The sequence below is a fragment of the Cyprinodon variegatus genome, unplaced genomic scaffold (genome assembly GCF_000732505.1).
Source record: "Cyprinodon variegatus isolate N-32 unplaced genomic scaffold, C_variegatus-1.0 Scaffold5, whole genome shotgun sequence".
In the NCBI taxonomy this organism is placed as follows: domain Eukaryota; kingdom Metazoa; phylum Chordata; class Actinopteri; order Cyprinodontiformes; family Cyprinodontidae; genus Cyprinodon; species Cyprinodon variegatus.
Genome location: NW_015150458.1, coordinates 718,293 through 738,953, shown reverse-complemented (window position 1 = coordinate 738,953; position 20,661 = coordinate 718,293). Strand labels below are relative to the sequence as shown.

The 20,661-nt window shown below is 40.5% G+C and overlaps 2 protein-coding genes across 8 annotated transcripts in view; one reads left to right on the top strand and one right to left on the bottom strand.

Moving 5' to 3' along the window:
• The window catches only part of gse1 (Gse1 coiled-coil protein), a 199,624-nt gene extending 184,331 nt beyond the window's left edge, over positions 1–15,293 (top strand). For all 7 annotated transcript variants that reach the window (XM_015374059.1, XM_015374049.1, XM_015374067.1 and 4 more), the window contains 13 exons: positions 412–578; positions 876–1,076; positions 2,996–3,163; positions 3,270–3,634; positions 5,300–5,630; positions 6,861–7,504; positions 7,600–7,712; positions 7,820–8,090; positions 8,921–9,034; positions 9,222–9,593; positions 11,265–11,600; positions 11,971–12,074; positions 12,442–15,293. In XM_015374059.1, the coding sequence (XP_015229545.1) occupies positions 412–578; positions 876–1,076; positions 2,996–3,163; positions 3,270–3,634; positions 5,300–5,630; positions 6,861–7,504; positions 7,600–7,712; positions 7,820–8,090; positions 8,921–9,034; positions 9,222–9,593; positions 11,265–11,600; positions 11,971–12,074; positions 12,442–12,582 (3,327 nt within the window). In that variant the 3' untranslated portion in view covers positions 12,583–15,293. The remainder of the gene's footprint in view (positions 1–411; positions 579–875; positions 1,077–2,995; positions 3,164–3,269; positions 3,635–5,299; positions 5,631–6,860; positions 7,505–7,599; positions 7,713–7,819; positions 8,091–8,920; positions 9,035–9,221; positions 9,594–11,264; positions 11,601–11,970; positions 12,075–12,441) is intronic.
• An 874-nt stretch (positions 15,294–16,167) lies between these two features.
• On the bottom strand, positions 16,168–20,283 carry gins2 (GINS complex subunit 2 (Psf2 homolog)). Its single transcript, XM_015373805.1, has 5 exons — positions 20,111–20,283; positions 19,902–20,016; positions 17,148–17,247; positions 16,933–17,059; positions 16,168–16,651 (listed from the first exon to the last, which is right to left on the bottom strand). The coding sequence occupies exons 1-5, from the start codon at positions 20,198–20,200 to the stop codon at positions 16,523–16,525; spliced, it is 561 nt and encodes a 186-aa protein (XP_015229291.1). The 5' UTR covers positions 20,201–20,283; the 3' UTR covers positions 16,168–16,522.
• Between the last annotated feature and the right edge of the window lie 378 nt (positions 20,284–20,661).

The window sequence follows — 20,661 nt, the reverse complement described above, 5'->3', positions numbered from 1 at the left end:
GGGAAGAGACAGGAATGGAGGTTTAGGGGTGTAGCTTTTTGGACTTTGTTGTGCACACTGTCACAGACATTCTTTATCTTCGTTGAGGGTCATCATCACCAGCAGCATCACTGTCATGTCAGCTACTTATCAGAATTAGTTCACCTCTACACACTTTCTTCTACTGCTTTACATTGCATTGATTATTAGAACTGTTATGCTGCCTGTTTCAAAAGAGGATGCTGTGTAAGGAATTGTACAAAAGCGCCTGAGGTAGGGAGATGAGGCGAAGGAGGCTGCCACCCCACAAACAGGCCTATTATTTCTTCTATCTCCCCACTCAAAGGGCAGGCTGCACTAGCAGTGACAACCGTGACGGTCACAGGTCCCAACGAACAATAACCAAGACTCTTTCCTTGTATCTCCCTGCAGGCTGACTCGGGGCCCCGTGGGGCCAGCAGGGAACGTTTGGGTGCAGAGGGGACCTTCTCCCAGGAGAAAGGTGGCCCCTCAGTCCCTGCTCACCTCCTGGGAAACCCCTATGCCTTTGGTCTCACCCCTGGTGCTGTCATGCAGGATTCACGGTTTCCCCCCCTTAAGTGAGTAAAACACTTTTTTTTTTTTTTCTTTTATCAATTTGTTAAATCTGCATTTTATAATAGCACGTTGCAGTAGCAGCTCAGTTGGATGGTGTGATCAATAGTGTTTCTGTATATCAGGCTCTCTAGAATAAGCAACAACAGCCCACATTCATCTTTTTTGACGTCAGTGCTGAGAGGCAATTAGTTTATGTTGTTTCTTATGGAATTCTGATGAATTTACACAATTCTAAGCAGAGGAAATCAAACAAACCTTATTTCCCTGCTGTGCCTCACTGATCCCTCCATCCCCTCCAGCCTGCCCAGACAGTTGCCTAATGCGGTGCCTCCTGGTGCTGTACCAGAGGAGTACATCCGGAGTTTTCGGCCCTATGCCACTGCAGAGGATCCACTCAGGATGCAGTCTCTGCCTTTGGGCCTAGACCCTGCAGCAGCTGCTGCTGCAGCGGCGTACTACCACCCCAGCTACCTTCCCCACCCGTCCTTCACACCGTACAGGTAAGCCTCTATATAATCTTTTTGTTGCCTTTGCACAGTTTCTGTTGTTGGATAATTTTGCAAAACCAAAATATTACATTGTATTGTATATTATTGATGTCTAATAGAAAACTTGAAAAAGAACAATTTATTATTTCACAATAGTGAATTAGACTGAGTTATCCAGCAGAAAACTGTTGACATCCTTCACAAGGAGGAAAAACAATAAAAGGTTGCCTATAAAAGCTGCCTGGTCACGGGGCGCTTTATCCAAATAAATTAATGGGAGGTTAACTGAAGGGGGGAAAAAAAACTCCAATGTGACAAATGCATGAGTAGCATGGTTAACATAACGCTTTAGAGCTGATATGCTTGGATATAAGCAGCACTAGAAGTATTGTGAGATTTCTATTAAGTCATTTCTAAACCAGAGACTAATTTAAAGACTGGGGGGAAAAAAATGACAGGATTTTTGCTTATGGCTCCAAAGTCCCTGTTTTGATCAAAGTTGATTCTGAATTGAGAATCAAGGCCTCAAAGTTGGGAAGTAAAGGGGAAAAGCACAGAATTCAAACTCCTTTAAAGACTAGAGTGAAGTTTCCTTAGTCAGTGATGATTTTTGGAGATATTTCATCCTGTAACGTTGGTCCACAGTGTCCATTTCATTCTTCCCATTCTTGACATTCTTAATGTCGGTTTTACCTTACAGCAGGGCTTGACTCTTGGCCATACACCCAAAAGTATAAGTAAAAGGCCTGTGTTTGATAAATAAACCCTTTGGGGGGTTTTCTGGTGGAAGCTGAGAGATGACGTTGCACTTAGACATCAGGTTCTAGCGCAAGATGACAAACAAGCAAAGATTTCTTCTAAAAACTGAAGATCACTCTATTCTGGCACTGAGCCGTTTGGTACACAGCCCACTAAGTTCAAAATGATGGTTGAACTCATCCTCAGTCGATAAGCTGATGTTAAAAATGTATTTGAATATTTCTTGGTACCAGAACAGATAAAGGGTGAAATAAAGATTATTAGATCACTGTCAGTCTCTTGAGGCAGTGGGGATGACATTTAGGTATTTCCTTTATGTCTAAATGTCATACCCAGCGTTAAGACAAGAAGACCAAGTGTATTATCAAGTGAATTGGTGGAGGTTTGTATGAAAGCAACATTACCATTAAATACTTGGTTAAAGTTTTTTAATGAATAAAGGTGTTAACTATATTCACACTTTTGTTTGAAGAATGCCTTAAAAAAGAGCTGCACACTTCATCAAATCACAGTCGCTTAATGTAGCATTAGCATGAGCCACATCCCAGAGGACTGAACTGGAAATATAATGCTTTATTAATTAATATATTTAAGGACTGCCCTTTATGCTCATACCTGATAAAATGTTAGCGTTTGAAAAGTGGTTTCATTTCAAAAATGAAAAAGAAAATATGAATGAACTGTAACCAGGTTAATCATTGCAATAATTCAATGTGTTTTAATGAAATGTTTTTTCAGAGGCCTGTGCAGCAACACAGGACAGTTTATATGTAGTTTAGACATGATTGTGTGTATGATGAGAAGGACTCTTCTTGCTTTAGGCTCTAACACTGGCTAGATGACAGCCCCTAGTCTGTCATCTAACATCATAGGAGTGCAGCAGCCATCACACATGCTCCTCTATAATGGATTTAATGAGGGGTGGGTTGAGGATGTCGCACACGTACACAGAAGCTGTGCATCAACATACAGCGCTGTCTTTTCCTGGCTCGTCTTTGGTGATGGAGCTTAGCTGACAGCTACTGCTCCCTTCTGGAAAAGATGGAAGACCCAGTGATGTCGCCTCTTTGGGAGAGGGAGGCACACAGGTTAATGAAAGTGAACAGAGCTCTGTCACATGAGGAGACTGACTATCTTTTTTTCTCTCCTTTTTTGTAATCCTCGTTTCCCAGGATGGATGACCCGTTCTGCCTCTCTGCTTTAAGGTCACCTTTCTATCCACTGCCAGCAGGGGGAGCCTTACCCCCCATTCATCCTTCTGCTGTTCACATGCACCTACCAGGCGTCCGCTACCCTGGAGATTTTGCACACCCGTCATTGTCAGCTCTGCAGTCTGAGAGGTAAAGTCCCCCTTGGTAAATGCATAAAGCATATCAGCACTTATGTTTTCTTCTTTTAATTTTGCTGACATCCTTTTGTTTCGCTTTTTCAATTTATTTTTTCCAGACTCCAGCTAGAAGATGAGCTGCGGCAGCGTGAGAGGGAACGTGAACGTGAACGAGAACGAGAGCGGGAAAAAGAGAGGGAGCGTGAGGCAGAGAGGGAGAAGGAACGCGAGAGGGAACGGGAGCGTGAGCGTGAACGAGAAAAAGAGCTGGAGAGGGAGAGGGAACGGGAACGGGAGCGCGAGAGAGAGCGGGAGAAGGAGAAGGAAAGGGAGAAGGAGCTGGAGAGGCAGAGGGAGAGAGCTCTGAGGGAGAAGGAGCTGCAGGCATCCAAGGCCATGGATAACCTCTACATGGCTGAGCTCCACACAATGAGAGGACAGGAGGAACGAAGCAAGCCTGAGAGGCTAACCCCTAATCGGGCTGGTATGTTTCCATGCTCCCTATGATGCTTCCAAAAGCTACAGTCTTATTGATTTACTGTCACTGAAACAGCAAAAGTTTTCACCAAATTTATCTTTAATCTTTTCTGATGACTGTTGGGTAGACTGACCTCCACACTGCTAGCCATAAGGAAAACAAAATCAGACAATAGATGGGCTTGTCAAATTTTCAACAGATAATTTGTACAGATTTATTACTGAATGCTCAGGGTCCCACATGCTAGAACTTAGTTTTAAAAATGGAACTTGCACCTCTTCATCTCACCAGGTACAACAAAATACAAAGCACATGCAGGATGTAAATGGCCGCAGCAGATGGCTTCACCTACTAAGACTATACCTGGGTTCTATTGGAGATTTCTTTCTGTAGAACAGGAGTTCTTATCTTATATATATGGTTCATCTTTTTACAAATAGTCTTTAAAAAAATGTAGGTCTTATATAAAAGATGATTTAAAAATAGATAAAAGAGCAAATTCACCCTTAGTCATAAAAAAGCAAATCATCAGGTTAGAAGAAAACTATGAAGAAAGCTATGACCTGCTAACCTGACTCCGCCAGATGGATTTGCTCCGCATATCCATCTGGAAACCTTCCGTTGAAGTAATTTTGGGAAGGGGTGAAAATACTGGTTAGCTGATTGGCCTATGTTTGTGATAGACGGGCCAAATAAACCAATCAGATCAACGACGCATATGACGTACTAACAGACCGACGACGAAAACACAGCCACAAGCCAGGCTAACTCTTGCCGAAACCAGTCGGGAGAAGAGCAAAAACATCTTTTCCTCTGAGAAAAGCCTCCAGAGCAGTGTTTTGCTCTTCTTTCAGTGAAGAAATACTCTGTAATTCCGATAAAACTTGCTCGATAGCCACGCTAACGCTAGTTTCATCTGTCGCGCTTCTCGTTGCGTCACACCTCAACCCGCCTCAAAGCCAACGCTGATTGGACGTTTGTTTGGTGGACTGCTCTAAATTTTCTTTAATTGAAAGTAGCCAGACTGATCTGCGAGTGAAACCTTGAAAGCTCGCGAGATCAGGATGGTCTCACGAGGCTAATGACCTGCAGATTCCAGTTTATTTTTTTTCCTTAGCATTTATGGACCCAAAATGAAACAAAAAACTGCCATGCGTGTTCTTTGACTGTAGAAACTTTAAATCCAACTAAAAATATAAAAATGTATGATGGACCATTTTTCCATAAATGTAGGTAAACACCCGAGTCACTTTTTGAGTAATAATTTAATAACTGCACCTGTACTAGATGGTTTTGCATGCTACTCCGCCATAACATTAATGCCTTCCTTCTGAGGCATTACTGGTCTTTTCATAATCTGGAAAGCCAGTTTGCTTCTTTTGACTCTCAGCCGTTTTCCAAGTTCACAGTGAGAGCAGTGGAGCTGCTATAAACAAAAAGCTTTCAGGATAGAGAAACATTAGAATTGCAATCAGACAGCAAGAGGAAATGATCAAATCACAAAGATTGGCATGTGGGACAAACAATAGAGAAGTTGATCCAACCCCTTTAATGCAATAAAGGACAAGGTCACACTTTTAAAATGCGTTTTTAACTTCAAAAATTAGTTTCAATATTTATTGAACAACTCATTTTTGACACTGACAACTTTGACAACTGTTCCTGCTGCAGAAAAAACCAAAGAGCCTGCTCTTCCCGCTCCCAAGCCAGTCCCACCTGGAATCCACCCTTCAATGGTCCAACCTCATCATCACGTCTCTGGGCTGATCTCTAACCACGGCCTCTACATGGGCTCCAGCGCTGTGGGCGCAGGACTCCCCTCCTCCTTGATCACGCAGAGAGCAAACGAAGAGGAGAGGTGGTTGGCACGGCAACGCAGGCTCAGGCAGGAAAAAGAGGATCGTCAGTCCCAGGTGTCTGAATTTCGCCAGCAGGTTCTGGAGCAGCATCTGGACCTGAGCCGGACTCCTGACTTACCAGATCACAGGACAGACGCGCACAGGTGAGCCAACACTCTCTAACACATTTTCTAAACACATGCCATGGCAAGGGTTTTATGATTTCATTCACTGATTGTACTTTTTTTTCTACCATTATCTGATGAAGTTAAATAGTTCTTGTATCTATGACAACAAAACACACAAACAGTGGGCTTTCCTGTCCTTTGTCTGCTTTAAATAACAGGGGTGGTTTTATTTTGTAGCTCTAAAAACAGGCAGATGTTCAGTTTCTTTTGGTCACAGCAGGAAAAAAATGAACCATTTTAGGAACATGACATCTTTTCCATTTCCCTTTAGAGGTCCTTTTAGTGCTGACATGAAAAAAGCAAACTGTGTATAGGTGCTGATGAAACTAATGACATTGGAACTTAATAAATCCTGTCCATGAGTGGGAACTGATAAGGGTTTCAAACACAAGGGGAGTTGGACTACTTGGACATACAAAAACTAATTCTCAGTTAATCCTCTCAACCATATACAGGATAAGCCTGGTAGCTACCTCTCACTGTGAGGGTGCCTGTGTTTGTAGTGTTTGTTATTCAGTGGTGAGGCTCTGGTTAATGCTGGCAGGACTGGACATACACTATCAGTAACCCTTCAGTTTAATCACATAATCACAGCTCAAAGACTGCAGATTGCCGATAAGATGCACTTTTCTTCATGCGCATTCACCAAAACAGCATGCCTAATGACTAATAGGGTCATGCAGCGTGTGCAAGATTTCTATGTTTGAATTTGGAAATAGACTTGGAGAAGAAAATGCCTTTAACCCCCCCTGTTTCTGTCTTTATTTCTATGAATCTATTAATATATCCATTTGTTTGCTACTTCAAAAATGACATTCTGCTTTTTACAATCCGTGTCTCGGCACTGCATCAGGAGGACATTTCTGCTGGCCTCTACTTTCGTACATAGCTCTCTTCTGTACTTGCCTCACTACAAAGGCCTAGTAGATCAAAAAAAGCAGCCTCTGTGTTGGAAAAAAAAGTGTGCGCCTTGGCCACATCCTCACTCTGCTCAGGGCTACTCTGTCTGGGTTTGATAAAGCTGCTTTGCACAGACACACTGACAGGGCTGAGAGGAAGCAGGCACAGCACATGAGCTCTGTTGCGTGTCTCTGTTCCATGCCTTTGATGGAATAAAACTTTTTTTTTTTTTTTTTCATTTGGAAGAGAGAATGTGTTTTATTTATGCATCAGATGAACATTTCCTTTCTGATTTTATCCTGGCAGGTCCATGCAAAACCACCATGAACCAGGAATCAGGGAGCATCATCCCCACCTGGGCGCCCCACCACCCCTCATCTCGCCCAAACCTCCACAGCCCCAGCGTGAGCACCACCCTGTACCTCCAACAACCTTGTGGAACCCTGCCTCTCTCATAGAAACTCCTTCAGAATCCAGGCGTAACCACGAGCCTTCAGGGATGGGCCACTATGACATAAGTCGAGTTCCCCCAGGGCCCTCCAAATATGAAGATGGAGCTCGAAGGAGAGACATGGGAGCGATGGAGAAATACCCCCCTCTCAGACCTCCTCTAGTCCTCCCAGAGCACAGCACCTTCCTTGCTGATCTAGAGAAGTCCACCCAGTCCTTCCTAAGCCAGCAGAGGGCAGCGATGTCTCTACCTAGTCAGTATGAAATGGAGGGAAGCTTAAAGATCAATGCAGGACTAAAGAACCTTCAGGGACATCCAGTGCACAGCAGACATGGACAAGGTCCTGGAATGATAGCTGGACCTGGCATTGGACCGCTGACTGCACAGGGTGCGGGTCCAGAGACGGTGCTGATCTATGATGAGTTTCTCCAGCAGCACCGAAGGCCTGTCAGTAAGCTGGACCTGGAGGAGAAAAGGAGAAGGGAGGCCAGAGAGAAAGGTGGGCCTCAAGAATCTACTTTAACATAAAGACCACAGATTAATCTGTCTCCTTTACAGGAGGAAGTAAGAAATGTTGTGACACTGTTTCTGCAGGTTACTACTATGAGCTGGATGACTCGTATGATGAGAGCGACGAGGAAGAGGTCAGAGCCCATCTCAGAAGAGTAGCAGAGCAGCCCCCACTGAAACTAGACTACTCTACAGAGGTAAAATAGCAGATAAGAAGCTTACACTTTCACACCGTTACATGGCGAAAGAAAATCCAAACTATAATACAAAACTACAGAACATGAACCATTTTGTTTCCATACAGAAATTAGAGTTTCTGAGAATGTTCAATCTGACCACCGTGAGCCGGCGTGATGAGCTTGTGCAGCAGAAGAGGAGGAAAAGGAGGAGAATGCTCAGGGAGCGCAGCCCTTCACCTCCTGCATCACAGTCCAAACGCACCCCCCCACCACCTCCTGCTCCGCTCAGCACACGCTTCACTCCGGAGGAAATGGACCAAGCACCAGAACTGGAGGACAAGAAGCAATTTCTTACCATGTTTAAACTCTCTCACGTCACCATGCAGGACAGAAAAGGTCAGTGAAGCAGTTAAAGCAGCCCTGAATAGAATAGAAGAGAGTGCTCCTTAATCTTTCCCCCAGGGTGCATATTTGTGAATTAAAAGACAATAGAAAGGGACAAATAGGAAGACATTCAAAAGCTATTTCAAAGCAAAATTAAAGCAATTAAAAGGCACAACAGAGATGAATATAGAAGAGTGGTACATAAAACACATTAGCTTCATACTGACTTGGTTGCATTAACCTTTAACAAAAATATCCCCATCAGTTTCTTCTTTTGTTTTTTGTCTTGGGCATCTCATTTCAGCTGAGTGATGCCCATTTGGGTCTTAAAACACAGCAGTTTGTCCTGCAGCTTGCTGATGCTTCACTATAGATGAACTCTGCTAGTTTTATTTGCTCTACACTCCCATGAACATGCTGACTCAAGCCTCCAAGGAAATTATAAAAGGGTCAAAAGATGTCAACTTCATGTCCCTATATTATATGCAGCATGCATTGAGCAACGTTTGCACAATGACTGGCTTTTATTTCGCCCTGGTTTGATGAAGGAACTTTTGTCAAATCGGTTTGCACACACATGTCTAAAGAATGGCTTTTTAAGCTCTTTACTTATTTGCTTTTTGTTAATTACAAAATAAGGTTTAACAACCAAATAAAACCCTCAAATCGTTGCTGTTAAAAGGTCTTGAAAAGCTTAGATGGTCTCGTTAAAGGCTGCGTAGATGGTCTGAACTGGGAAATCAGCAAAATCCTAAAATAACAGTAGTTTGACATAAATGTGTTTCAGTAGCAGCAAAAGGAAAGCTCACTGACATGTATAATGATCATTTGTTTTCTTTTAGACAATGAAAGGGTGATTGAACTGCTTCAAGCCATAAAAGAAAAAAATGTAACCTTGGATACAATCAGACATGCACCTCATCCGCTGTGCAAGAGTCCTCCAGCACACATCTCTGGTAAGATGCTTCTCACTGGATAATAATTCACCTTTTTATCACCAAGTATTTCTGAGGTTATTCAAAGACTTTTTTTCAGTACATGTAAAGTAACCCTGTGCAGTAATAGTGTCTGACCGCATTGTCACACTAGTGATGATGTGGATCTTGACCTCTTCATGAATAACATATGCTGAAATGATTGCAGATAAAGCAACTACCCAGCACTCCTCTGAATCTGAAGACCACCATAATGTCAGGCAGCATAGTCCTCCGTCACATTGCCCAGCATCCCCCTGTGCTCCTAAACCCCTCGGAGACATCTTACGACCGAAGGCACCCCCCTCCCCGGCTGTCTACCCAGACAAGGCCCGGGGGTCCGGTGAGGGCCCCGTCTCAAAGAGGAACTCCAGCTTGCTCAACAGCTTGCGGCCGCCACTCCCCCTGCAGACTAAAGAGGGACCTCCTAGCGTCAACGGGCGCACAAAACCTTGGGACAGCTTCACCCCAGAGGAATTCGCCCAGCAGTTCCATGAATCTGTGCTTCAGTCCACTCAGAAGGCTCTGCAGAAACACAAAGGTACTACACTTTCTGTGCAAATGGGATTTTAATCTACAGTGTCAGAAACGTCAAATCTGAGGTTTAATCCCATTTCCAGTGGTTGCTTCCCCAGTTTAGCTGCTGGTTAAAATATGAAGCTAAAGCAAAATAAATTCTCACTGATTCCAACTCTGTAAAAATATATTCCTATAAAAAGAAATAATGTTCTCATAAATTTCATAAAAGCCTTAATCCGTAGGGCTGCTAGACATTTTTTTCATGTCAAAAAGACAAAATAAACCCATGTAGAAAATGAGTTTGTTGTTTAAGTCAGATGTTAATCCAAATGCCTGAAATATATACTGTACTAATAAGAAATACTTTGATTATTTACAATAACATATTTTTATTTATTTAAACACAGACTCCATGTCTACTAATCGTCCAAAATGCTTAAAGTTAATGAAATTGTGGCTGACTGCATGTTTTTAAATATAATTTGGAACATTATTTGATGCTAGGATATAAAAGACACGAATCTATACATGACCGTTGTTTTAAGGTGTTTTATCATAAGATAATATTTTGAACGAAGTCATTTTGATCCTTTTTCATTTTGTTATAATTGGCAATATTTAAACCTCTAAAATATTTTATCTTTCTTGATAAAATGGTTAACCACATCACCTGTAATTAGTCAAACTCTTTAAACTAGATATAGTAATTACTGTGCCATTAAATAAGCTATTGCATTTGTAACTGCTGCTCTCATCTCTTTGTCCCTGAAAAATCTTAAGTCTTAATGGCCAGAACGCCATAGTTGCCGTACTCCTCAGATACGCTTTAGTTTACCTTTCCCTTTAACTTTGAGGGTTAAGAGTGATGGGGCAAGGGATTAGATTTGCTTCAAATTGAACTCTGCTAAAAGTATATTGCATGATGCACATTTAACCTATATTGTAGCTTCAAACTTGGATCTTGTCTACAAAACCTCAGCAAAGTCATTAAATGTTTTTCTTTATTATTCTCATTTTAGTAATATAATAAAAAAAATATATTCTTTGTTTGTACTCTCCCTTGCAGCTGAAAACCTAGATATATAAAATTTTATTTAAAGTCTAGTATGCTCTTTTTCCGGGTGGATCATCAAAATAAGTGGTCCTTCCTACTGTCAATCATTCTGGTGATACGTTTACCTAAGGCCGTCCTCCTTGCTCGTCCCCATTTTCATTTACCGTTGGTGAGTTTGACAACTTGGAAAAGTTGCAGATTAGATTAGATGAGCTTTATTGATCTCACAGTGGAGAAATTCACTGGTCACATATTGGCATAGTAATCAAAGAAGGTGCAAACAAGGAGGAAAAAGGTGCATTAAGAATAAATCTTCTTTTGGAAAGTAAGCTTGTATGAGTGATGCAAAAAGCAACTTTTAAACAGAGCGTGCACGATGAGAAATGGGCTCGTGCACACTCTCCCACGCATTTAATAGGCGTTCCCTCTCTGGAGCGGGTACAGGGTTGTGCATGTGTGTGTTTTTTTTTTTTTTTAAGTGGAGAGGGTGTGTCTTCAAAAATTCATGAAAATCCTCCTCTATACCTTTAATTATATAAGAAACTACATATAGAAAGTATGAAGTGTCTTGTGATGGGGCATAAAAAGTCATGATCAATCAACCATTCTGTTCTTTCTCTCCTGTGGTTCTCTCTGTAGGCGGAGCAGCAGGCGTGTCAGAGTCATCTCACCCTCAGGAGTCATCGGTCCACTATAACATTCCCGAGCTTCAGAACGCCCCCAGCCGTCCACCTCTGCCACTCTCACAGGCGCACTCAAACAATCCCCCATTTCCCCTTCCCCACTCCCACCCTCAGCCCAATGGACAGCACTTTCCAATGCCCCTCCACAAGGAGGCAGCAGTGATGAGGGAGGACCTGTCTGGTCCAGAGGATTTTGAAGAGGAGGATGATGAGGAGGAGGAAGAGGAGGCTCCTGTTCCCAAGTGGCAGGGAATCGAATCTATATTTGAAGCATATCAGGAATATGTTGAAGGTAAACAGCCAATAAGCAGGATACAAAATCTCACTAATGGTTTTTATAGGATTTAAATCTCGTCTTCAATAATGTTTGAAATATGATTATAAATTACATTGAATCAAATGGTTTCATACGACTATAAATAAATAACTTTGAGAGAGAAAGGGCAGGTAAAATTGTCAAAAAATAAATCTAATTAAATAAAACATACATGTTCTATCGAGGCATATGTTGTACCATTTATTTGCCACTAGAGGACAGTATCATTTTCTGATGTGCTGAGAAGAGCATATTAAAGATGAGTTTTGCATGCTTTACTCTGGTCTTATTCATAACCAAAACATTGTATCTGTTTCTTTTTTCCACTTTCTGCATCATTTCATAGAGCAAACTTTGGAGAGACAAGTATTACAGAACCAGTGTCGAAGACTAGAAGCGCAGAACTACAACCTCAGTCTGACAGCCGAGCAACTGTCTCACAGTATGGGGGTAAGACACACACAAACACACACAGACCAGGAAATAAAGGCACAAAGTTGAGTTTTGAGTAATTGCAATAATCCTCCAAAGACCTTTATTAAGAAAATAAAAAAATGTTTCTGCATCCTTATAAAGCTACTGGTGAGCCGCTCCATGGTCACCATTAAATCCTCTCTGACAGCCATTCTAAAACATTATTACTTTAAGTAAGAAAGAAAAAAAGTTTTATAGAGTAAACTGGTTTATCTCTGCTACAAATATAAATATTGTTATATATTGTTGGGTGAAAAAATCCTCTATTTGTTTACTGATGCCTGAGATTCTTGCGCCTCCTCCTGTTATTCCTCATTAATGCTCGACTCCTCCTGTTGCACAGGAGCTGATGTCTCAGCGACAGAAGCTGGCAGTGGAGCGGGAGAAGCTACAAGCAGAGCTGGAGCACTTCAGGAAGTGTCTGAAACTGCCGCAGACACATTGGCCTAGAGGTAGCCATTACAAAGGATACCCTCCTAGGTGACCCCCGACATGCCCCCCCTGAAGACTCCCAGCCCCCCAGCTGCCTCCCGTCAGACATAAGTTTATTTTTCACAGCCTTGTCCTTGTGACTCCACAGAGGGAATATGGCTTACTGGATAAGATGAGTGAATGAAATGGCTTGGGTAAATGAATAAACGGGTGAATGCACAAGAGACAGGACCATTGAGTGAAGGACAGTTAGTCTCTGGAGCGGGGCTTCCCAGGGACCGCTCCCAAAGCCACTGACGCGTGCCAATGTAGCCAAGTGAGATCAGTAAAGCAGGACCACCTAAAGATCAACAAGCAGTCTCAAACAGATGGCTGCCAGTCCCATCCTTTAGCTCCTGTTGTTCTGCTGTTCAGTCCCTGCATCCCTCATCACCACAGCCACACAGACAATCCTGCCAATGAAGGAGCAGCTGCCCCTCCCCCCTCCCCGAGGGGTTTCGTCACAAGACTTGAAAGCTCCAAATCTCCAGACGAAGGCTTCAGGCCAGTTGGGACTGATTTTTACCACAGCGGCCACCGTACCTTTTGAACTGGAAATGCACTTAAGAATAAAAGCTGAAGAACTACCTGTTGGTACTGTGTTACAACAAAGAACTGTTCATTTTAGGGAAAAAAAACTTAGAAAATGTAAAATTTTTTTAAAAAGAGTTAAGGAAAGGTTTTATTTCAAAATAGAAAGTTTGAAAATAAGAATTTTAAAGGGTGCTTCAGCCTTGTATTGTACATATTATGAAGACTTAAATGAATTTTGTATGTTTTTATTACTTTAATCATTGTTCTTTTAAAAGAGAAGCCCGCCATTTTTATATGTTTATGCTTTTTTTGGGGGGGGAGGGGTTGAAAAAGAAAGCCTTGCTTTTTGTGTTTTTTTTTGCTGCTGCTAGCAAAAAAAATAAAAAAATACACTCCGAGATGGTCCACAGATGGAGCTGAAAGCAGGGCGTCTTCCTGCTTTTTTTTTTTTTTTTTCCTCATCCGAAGTCTGAGCAGCTGAGGCCAGGCCACAGCCCACTTCATCTGACCCTAAAAGACCCGTCCCTGCCAACCCGCCATCCCGTCCCCCTTTCGCTGCACAGCAACCTAACCTGTATTTTCACTCCTCCTGTGCTTCACTGCTGCTGGCGTAACTAGTTAGCTCGTGATTTCCTCATCCAGATTCACAGTGATATATGCAGGTGCATCTCAAGGATTTACATTATCATTGAGGAATTAATTTAATTCAGTTTATCCCATTTATTGCATGTATAATTTAGTTTTTATGGGAACACAATTTTAAAAACTGATAGGAAATGTGCAATCTTTGCAGAGAGAACTCGGTCAGGGGTCATTTTGAATGATTTTCTGCCCTAATGCAACGCAGCATGAAGGGGTGTAGTTTTGCTACGGTGTTAGTGGAGCTCCATATTAGATCATCTATCATATCTGAGGGAGTATGAAGTGCTCTTAAATTTCCTTGAAGGCGGCAAATCTGACTTTAACTTGATTAAAAACGGCAGACTGACACCAGTGAGTAACTGTGACTCAGGTTGCCGGTAATATGTTTGCATTCACCTCTCTGAGCAGCCACCAGGGATTGATTTTGTATTGAATTACTGACATAAATTAACTTTTCAATGATGGTATTTATTGGTATGCACCTTTAAAGTTTATATATACCTAATCTCTGAAGCAGCAGGCAGATGAATCTGCTTTTTGAGCTTTTTTTTTTTATATATACATATATTGAATCTTATCAGTTTTTAAGACTGCACATATTGGAGCCAGAGGAATGATGATTAAACCGTATGAAATTAAGCCCTTTTCAAACAGCCATGATGCAGTGCCAAAAAAAAACAAATTGAATAAATCGAACCATTCTAAGATTGGTGATGCAATTTGAAAGCCAAACCTTTTCAGTTACTCTCACTTTTTTTTGGAAGGATCCCTCCCGTCACAGAAATCCCACAGCGTTAAACTGGACCAGATTAAGAAGGGTTTGTTTTATACCATGCATACATGTTTACAACCCCTCCTCTGCCTTTCCTGCAGCATTGCCCTGAAATTGGTCCAGTGTTACACTGTCAACTACCCCCCATCAGAAAAGTGAAGCCTTCTAAACAAACAAAAAGATTTTAAATGTACTTTAAAGATTGAAGCACAAATATGCCACAAAAACCCCTATTTTACTTCCAAGTGCCTCAGTAATTTGAGAGCATGTGAATTTCACAGTCCACTAGTGTCTGCTGTATCTTTGACACCTTTTCAATGATGACTCTGAATTAGTTTGAACACAAATCACCTCGTTTGCAACCATTCTTTCCAAAGAAGCAATGCCTGAACCAGATGAGAGAATAAAAAAGTGCAGTCTGTTACTTTTCCACAGCAGGGCCATCCGTGCAGCCTATTAGCAAATGAGGACACATGCATGCTGAGGTAAGCTGCCAATTAGCTGGAGAGGAAGTAAGACGAGGCTCTTACTCAGCCTCCCTGGGTCTCCAACCCACGCACGTCCATGGAATAGCTCGGTTACTCAGTGGAGGATGTCTAGATGCTGTGAAATCCTGGTTTGTTTGTTTTTTCTTTTTTTTTTATGTACTTGTTTTAAATTCATTGTAATGTAATATATACTTTGTTGAATGTAGTAATTAGGTATTTATGAATATATGGCTGTGATTTCAGACAAAAAGATAATAAAATGCTTCAAAAATGTCAAACATCAAAATGTGTGGGTGTTTAAGTCTTAGATGGGAATATTGATGATTCCCACATCCTTTTATTGGAACTTTTAATATGGTTTCATTTTACTACGCTTCTTTCAAATAAAAAAAAATCCAAGACTTAGGGAGTAGAAGCAGTTTTATTGTCTTATATCAGATCAGAAATCAGAATCAGAAGATATCCTTAAACATGGCCCTATACTTACTTCAGGGTAACCCTTTAAAAAAAAAAAAAAAAAAAGTTTGAAAATTATACTCTTACTTAAATCCTATTTGTCTCCTTTGAAGGTTATGTAATATACCTGATCAATTTCAACAAAAATACATATGAAGGAAAAACTTGTACTAACTGGCAAAGTTACCATGGAAAGGTTCAGTGTTTAAACCGGGTTCAAAATCCAGCCTTTGACTAGGCCATGCCACATGGCTGGTTTGTTTAAAACTTAAGGTGACAAAAAGTTGCTGGATATTTTCTTGCAGATTAGAAACTTTTCCCCATCTTCTGTCAAAAAATAAAAAATTCTAGTCCTAAAGCAGGAAAGATCACATTTATTTAAATGCTGCAGTTCTTTACCAGATGTAAAAATGCAAACACCTTTGACAAATTCTCACTTTTGTCCTCACGCAATATATTTTCCCAAAGTTGTTTGGAATCAATCTTTTAAATGTTGACAATTTACATTCAGTCAAGTTTTAAGCCTCCCATGGATGCCAGTCGCTTACTATTAAATCACAACCATTGATTTTAAGGCGGTTATGGGCATAGCAGATCTATATACTTGGTTCTAGAATATTTAGTTTCCCCAAAGCTTCAGAAACCTCTTTCTAAACTTTTACAGACTGATAGATGTCTGTAGATTGAGGCATAATGTGTTTTTTTTCCCGTTAGCCTTCAAGTTAGAATATTCTTTTAGAGCGAATCATCCTGCAGTTGGTAAAACATTTTCACAGGACTGTAGTTGATATAATCTACGTCCAAGTGAAGAACAGCACAGAGAACAATCCAGCATAAACACAAGTACATTTATTTTTTCACATGGTAAAAACACCTTTAAATTAACACTATTATACAGAGCTGATCCTTCTGAAACAGGCGTCTCATAAATGCTGATCTTCCTCACAGAAGTTTGTTAAAATGAGAGTAGAAAACTTCCAGAAACGCAGCGCCTTATTAGTAGAAACAGGATAGTTCAAATGTTGAAGTCTTCTAAACATCATCCCGCATCCAAAGAGGCTTCAGTAGTCAGCAAACCGGCCCTTAGAGGAACCAGGCTGCAGGTTGGAGCGCAGCTTATACATGCAGTTCAGAGAGTCAAGGAGGAACTCTCTTATGGTGTTGATCTCCATCAGAGTCAGGTTGTCCAGCTGCAGAATGAATGAGACAGGACTGTGTTTATGATTTCTAAACAAAACATTAAAATGATAAACAGATATCGTTGCTTTTAAAGAAAATCCACTCAGATCCACACCTAATCGCCTCCCTCTGTGCTCACAAAACATAAGAATAAATACCTAAACGTCATTCTTCCTGGGATTTCATGTTAATAACCTTAGTTTAAAGTCAATAATCGGGCAGGGTCTCTGAAGAAATAGATGTGTTGTGAGTTTGCTTGCTTGCTTTGAGGTTTATTCCCAGCCTGTGTTACCTGAGCGTGGGCCTCCTGCTGCCTGATGAAACTGTCCGCAGACAGACGCAGTTTAGCAATCCGAGTGTCCCAGATGTCTTTCACAAGCGTTCGGATCTCATCAGCTTTAGGAATGTTGTCAGACGCGCTGCAAAGACGTACAAAAAAAAGCATAATGAGATTTGGCGTCACCCAAGGTGGATCAGAAGGTGACGTGTTCCCATGCCATGACTCACTGGTTCAGTAAGAGTTTGGTCAGCTCCATGTAATACGGACTGGGAGCGGGAGTGAAGGCCTCCTCTTTTCTCTCTAGCTCTCGCATCTCCTCCAGTTTCTCTGCATGGTGGAGGAAAGTTATTATGACAAGAAGATAACGCCAGAAGAAATACGAACTTAAATCACTGCAACTCTTTTATGCTGATAGTTGTCAATCGTTTTTATTTTCCATGGATCTCTGCTGGGTACTCCAGCTTCCTGTTTAAAGTCCAAAATCATGATTGCTTTGGATCTTTAAGTGACCCTTATGGATTCCTCTGAGGTTTTACATGTTTATAATAGTATTTCAACCTTTCAGATGAAAAACCAAACTGCTGTCAACAAAAACGATGGCAAAATATTTTTGACAAAATTAATCCTGCTGAATAGATCCTTGGTTCTGCAGTTTAGTTTTACAGGACATCCAATTTCCTGTCATCTGTTAGGATTATTATTGTTGCTGATGTGAGAGTCTGTTATACCTTAATAATAGTTTATCTAATTAGGACAGTTCAACTGTCTGGATAAAATGTCATTTTCATTATGAACATGGCAAAGATTTGGGAATGGAATGAGAGCAGTAATATTTTGATAAGGCTGGAGCCATGGAAATCTCCTCATCTGCAAACATGTATGATGTGATGATGTAGCAGACTGGAGTCGTATAAAATGCTTTTTAACTGTGATCCGGGGCAGCTTCCATGAGATGCGAGTCCAGTTGGTAAGCGCTGCCTTCTGTAACTCTAAGCAACTTCTCTGTTCAGAGTGAGATTACAATTTCTGTCAAAATCTGTTGTCCTGTCTCATGGTTATTTAATACATGTACATTAGGAATTGTTATTTAATGAGTTTTTCCCAAGTGATCTCTTCTCAGGAAATGAACCAGGGAGAGAAAACTTCAAGGTGTAAACACACAGAGCTTTCCTTAACACAGCTTATGTCTGTTTTTCTTTTATTTTAAACAATAATCACTTTGTTCATTAATTTGTAATTTAAGTGAAGCAAAAAGAGCCCTAATAATAACAGCTACCTAAATATATATAGAAAAAAATGTGCATAATCTTCCATTTTGACGACAAAAACACTTTTAACTCTAATGAATTATTAACAGCCTTGTTTCTATCGACCACCAAATTGTGGAAATTGTTATCCTCAAACCTTGCTGTAATATTCATGAAGTCTTAATAATAATAATAATAATAAGAATAAAAATAAGTTGAAAAGTGAGGGTGATGTCTTTAAGAACTTTATAGAGATTTAAATCAGGATCAACCCTTACGCAGAGGAAAACACTGACTTTTCACTGCTGAATGATTTCATTCAGTTCTGCACATTTAAACTACATGAATCCGCTGTAAAAGTAACACAGCCCATCTAAAAATAACATAATTCACCCCAAAACACAGAAAATATATAAAATGTTGGCCTCCTCTTTTAATTTGCCCACAAACTTTTTTCTCCTATTGGTGTTTTATTTCTAATGCAGACTAAAACTCTGATGCCTCTAAGTAAAATACAGTGCAGGTGCCCTGTGTGTAGTTAATGCTGATTATTACTAGAGCTGATCTGTGACGGCATTAGAGGTGTGAAGGCATCCCAAAAATGAATAATAGACCTCAGCAGGTCACAGATAAAACAAACTTTTATGAAGGTTTAAGTTTTACCACCTCATTCCAGTGGAGATCTGATGAGTCCATCATATGGGAAATGAAATGTCACAAGACAGAGCCCTGCACCCGAAATGAAGGACAGCTAAGGCTTTGACTAATCACACTTGACACAAATCCATTCTTTATGGAAGGAAGCGATTTACGACTGCAAATATGTGGAAATGTTTGTTATACTAAAACTGCATCAAAGCATCTCTGTAAGACAGTGTGATGGCAGCATTATGGTGTGGGGATTCCATCCTATTGGGCAGATTTTATGAACAGGATAGAATGGAACCCAAAAACAGGATAATACTGCAAAGTAGCGACAGGGTTGTTGTTTATGTTCCAGTGGGGTCTTCTAAGCTTATTAGATATATTCAGAACAAACTAGAAATATAGAAGCTGAGGTGGCTCACCCAATGTGCTGTCAATAAACTGCAACACATAATATCACTTCCTATTTCTAGAAATGGTAATCTAGCAAGAAGTTACCTTGGCTTTTGTTAGTGAGAAGCAGCGGATCAGATTTGAGAGTTTCTTTGGAAACAGCTCTAGTCCCACCCACTGAATTTGACAGATAGCATGAAATGCAGAGTGAAATAATAAAATGTATATTACCTTTTATTTATTATTTAATGTTATAATTAAAATTGTATTTACATTTTTATGTATTACATTTTAAAATGTAATTGCAAATCTCATTATCTAAAAATGTCTTTAGTAAATACATTTTACATTTAATAATTTAATTCTACCTTTAGTAATTGTAACATTCAAACACGCCCAACTATTTAAAAAAAAAAAAAAAAAAAATTGCATGGAATTACAGTTTGAATTTTGTCGCTCCTAAGCTTCCGTAGAGACGTCTTCAAATAATTGCAGCAGTCATTATAGAACGGGTGAGTAAAGTGAAAGGGGTCCACACGCCCCTATGTTCAGATTTGATCTGTTAAACATTTTGAAACCACAGGAGTATATGACTTAACAACAGGTAATAAGCGGGCTTTGGTAAACAGCTAACAAAATGTTGTGTTTTAAGGTGACAAAATGTGAAAATTTTGTGAAAAAAAAAAGAAAACCTACCGACATCCATCCACTCCGGGGGAAGAATCCTGCATTTCTGTCTTTGTTTTAGGTTTAAAGCCAACCACACGGGTACATCGACGGGAAGCCCGGGGTTGAAGGGGCCTAAATCTCCCTAAACACAGAAATTAACGCACAAATACAGGTTTTCCGGATCATAAAGCCTGCAGATATTAATACATTAAGCGGAACGATCTGCACAAACTTACTCCGATTAAATAGATCTTGTCCAAACTGAAGTTAGGTATTATTTTCACAAACTCCTTCTCAGCAAGAAATTCAACTTCTGAAGGATCCATAACCGCTTATTGCTGCTTTTACCGAACCTTGTTCATTGATTCCACCTCTGTCTGCCGAAAGTTCCCGCGCTGTGAGCAGGGCAAACCTTCAAAAAACAAGTAGCAGACAACTGCGTCATCACCGGAAGCACGATACTACGACATCCTCTCCATACTCGCTTCGCGTTTATGGCAGGCTATTTGGACATCTTACAAGAGCTCTAAAATAAGATTCTTCCTTTTGCTCCTAAAGTTGTATTTTCTTTCATTTGACTATTTGGAATGGCCTTTCAAAATATCACAGTATGCGTTCTATTTGGAAGAACATTGTATGGCATGCCAAATTTAAAGTATTACACCATAGTGACGAGAACAGACGATGCCTTTGAAAACGGTAAGTTTGCAGGTATGGCAAGCCATTTTGAAATTAATTAGGTTGACTAAATATATATATATATATATATATACAGAGATGGGAAGTA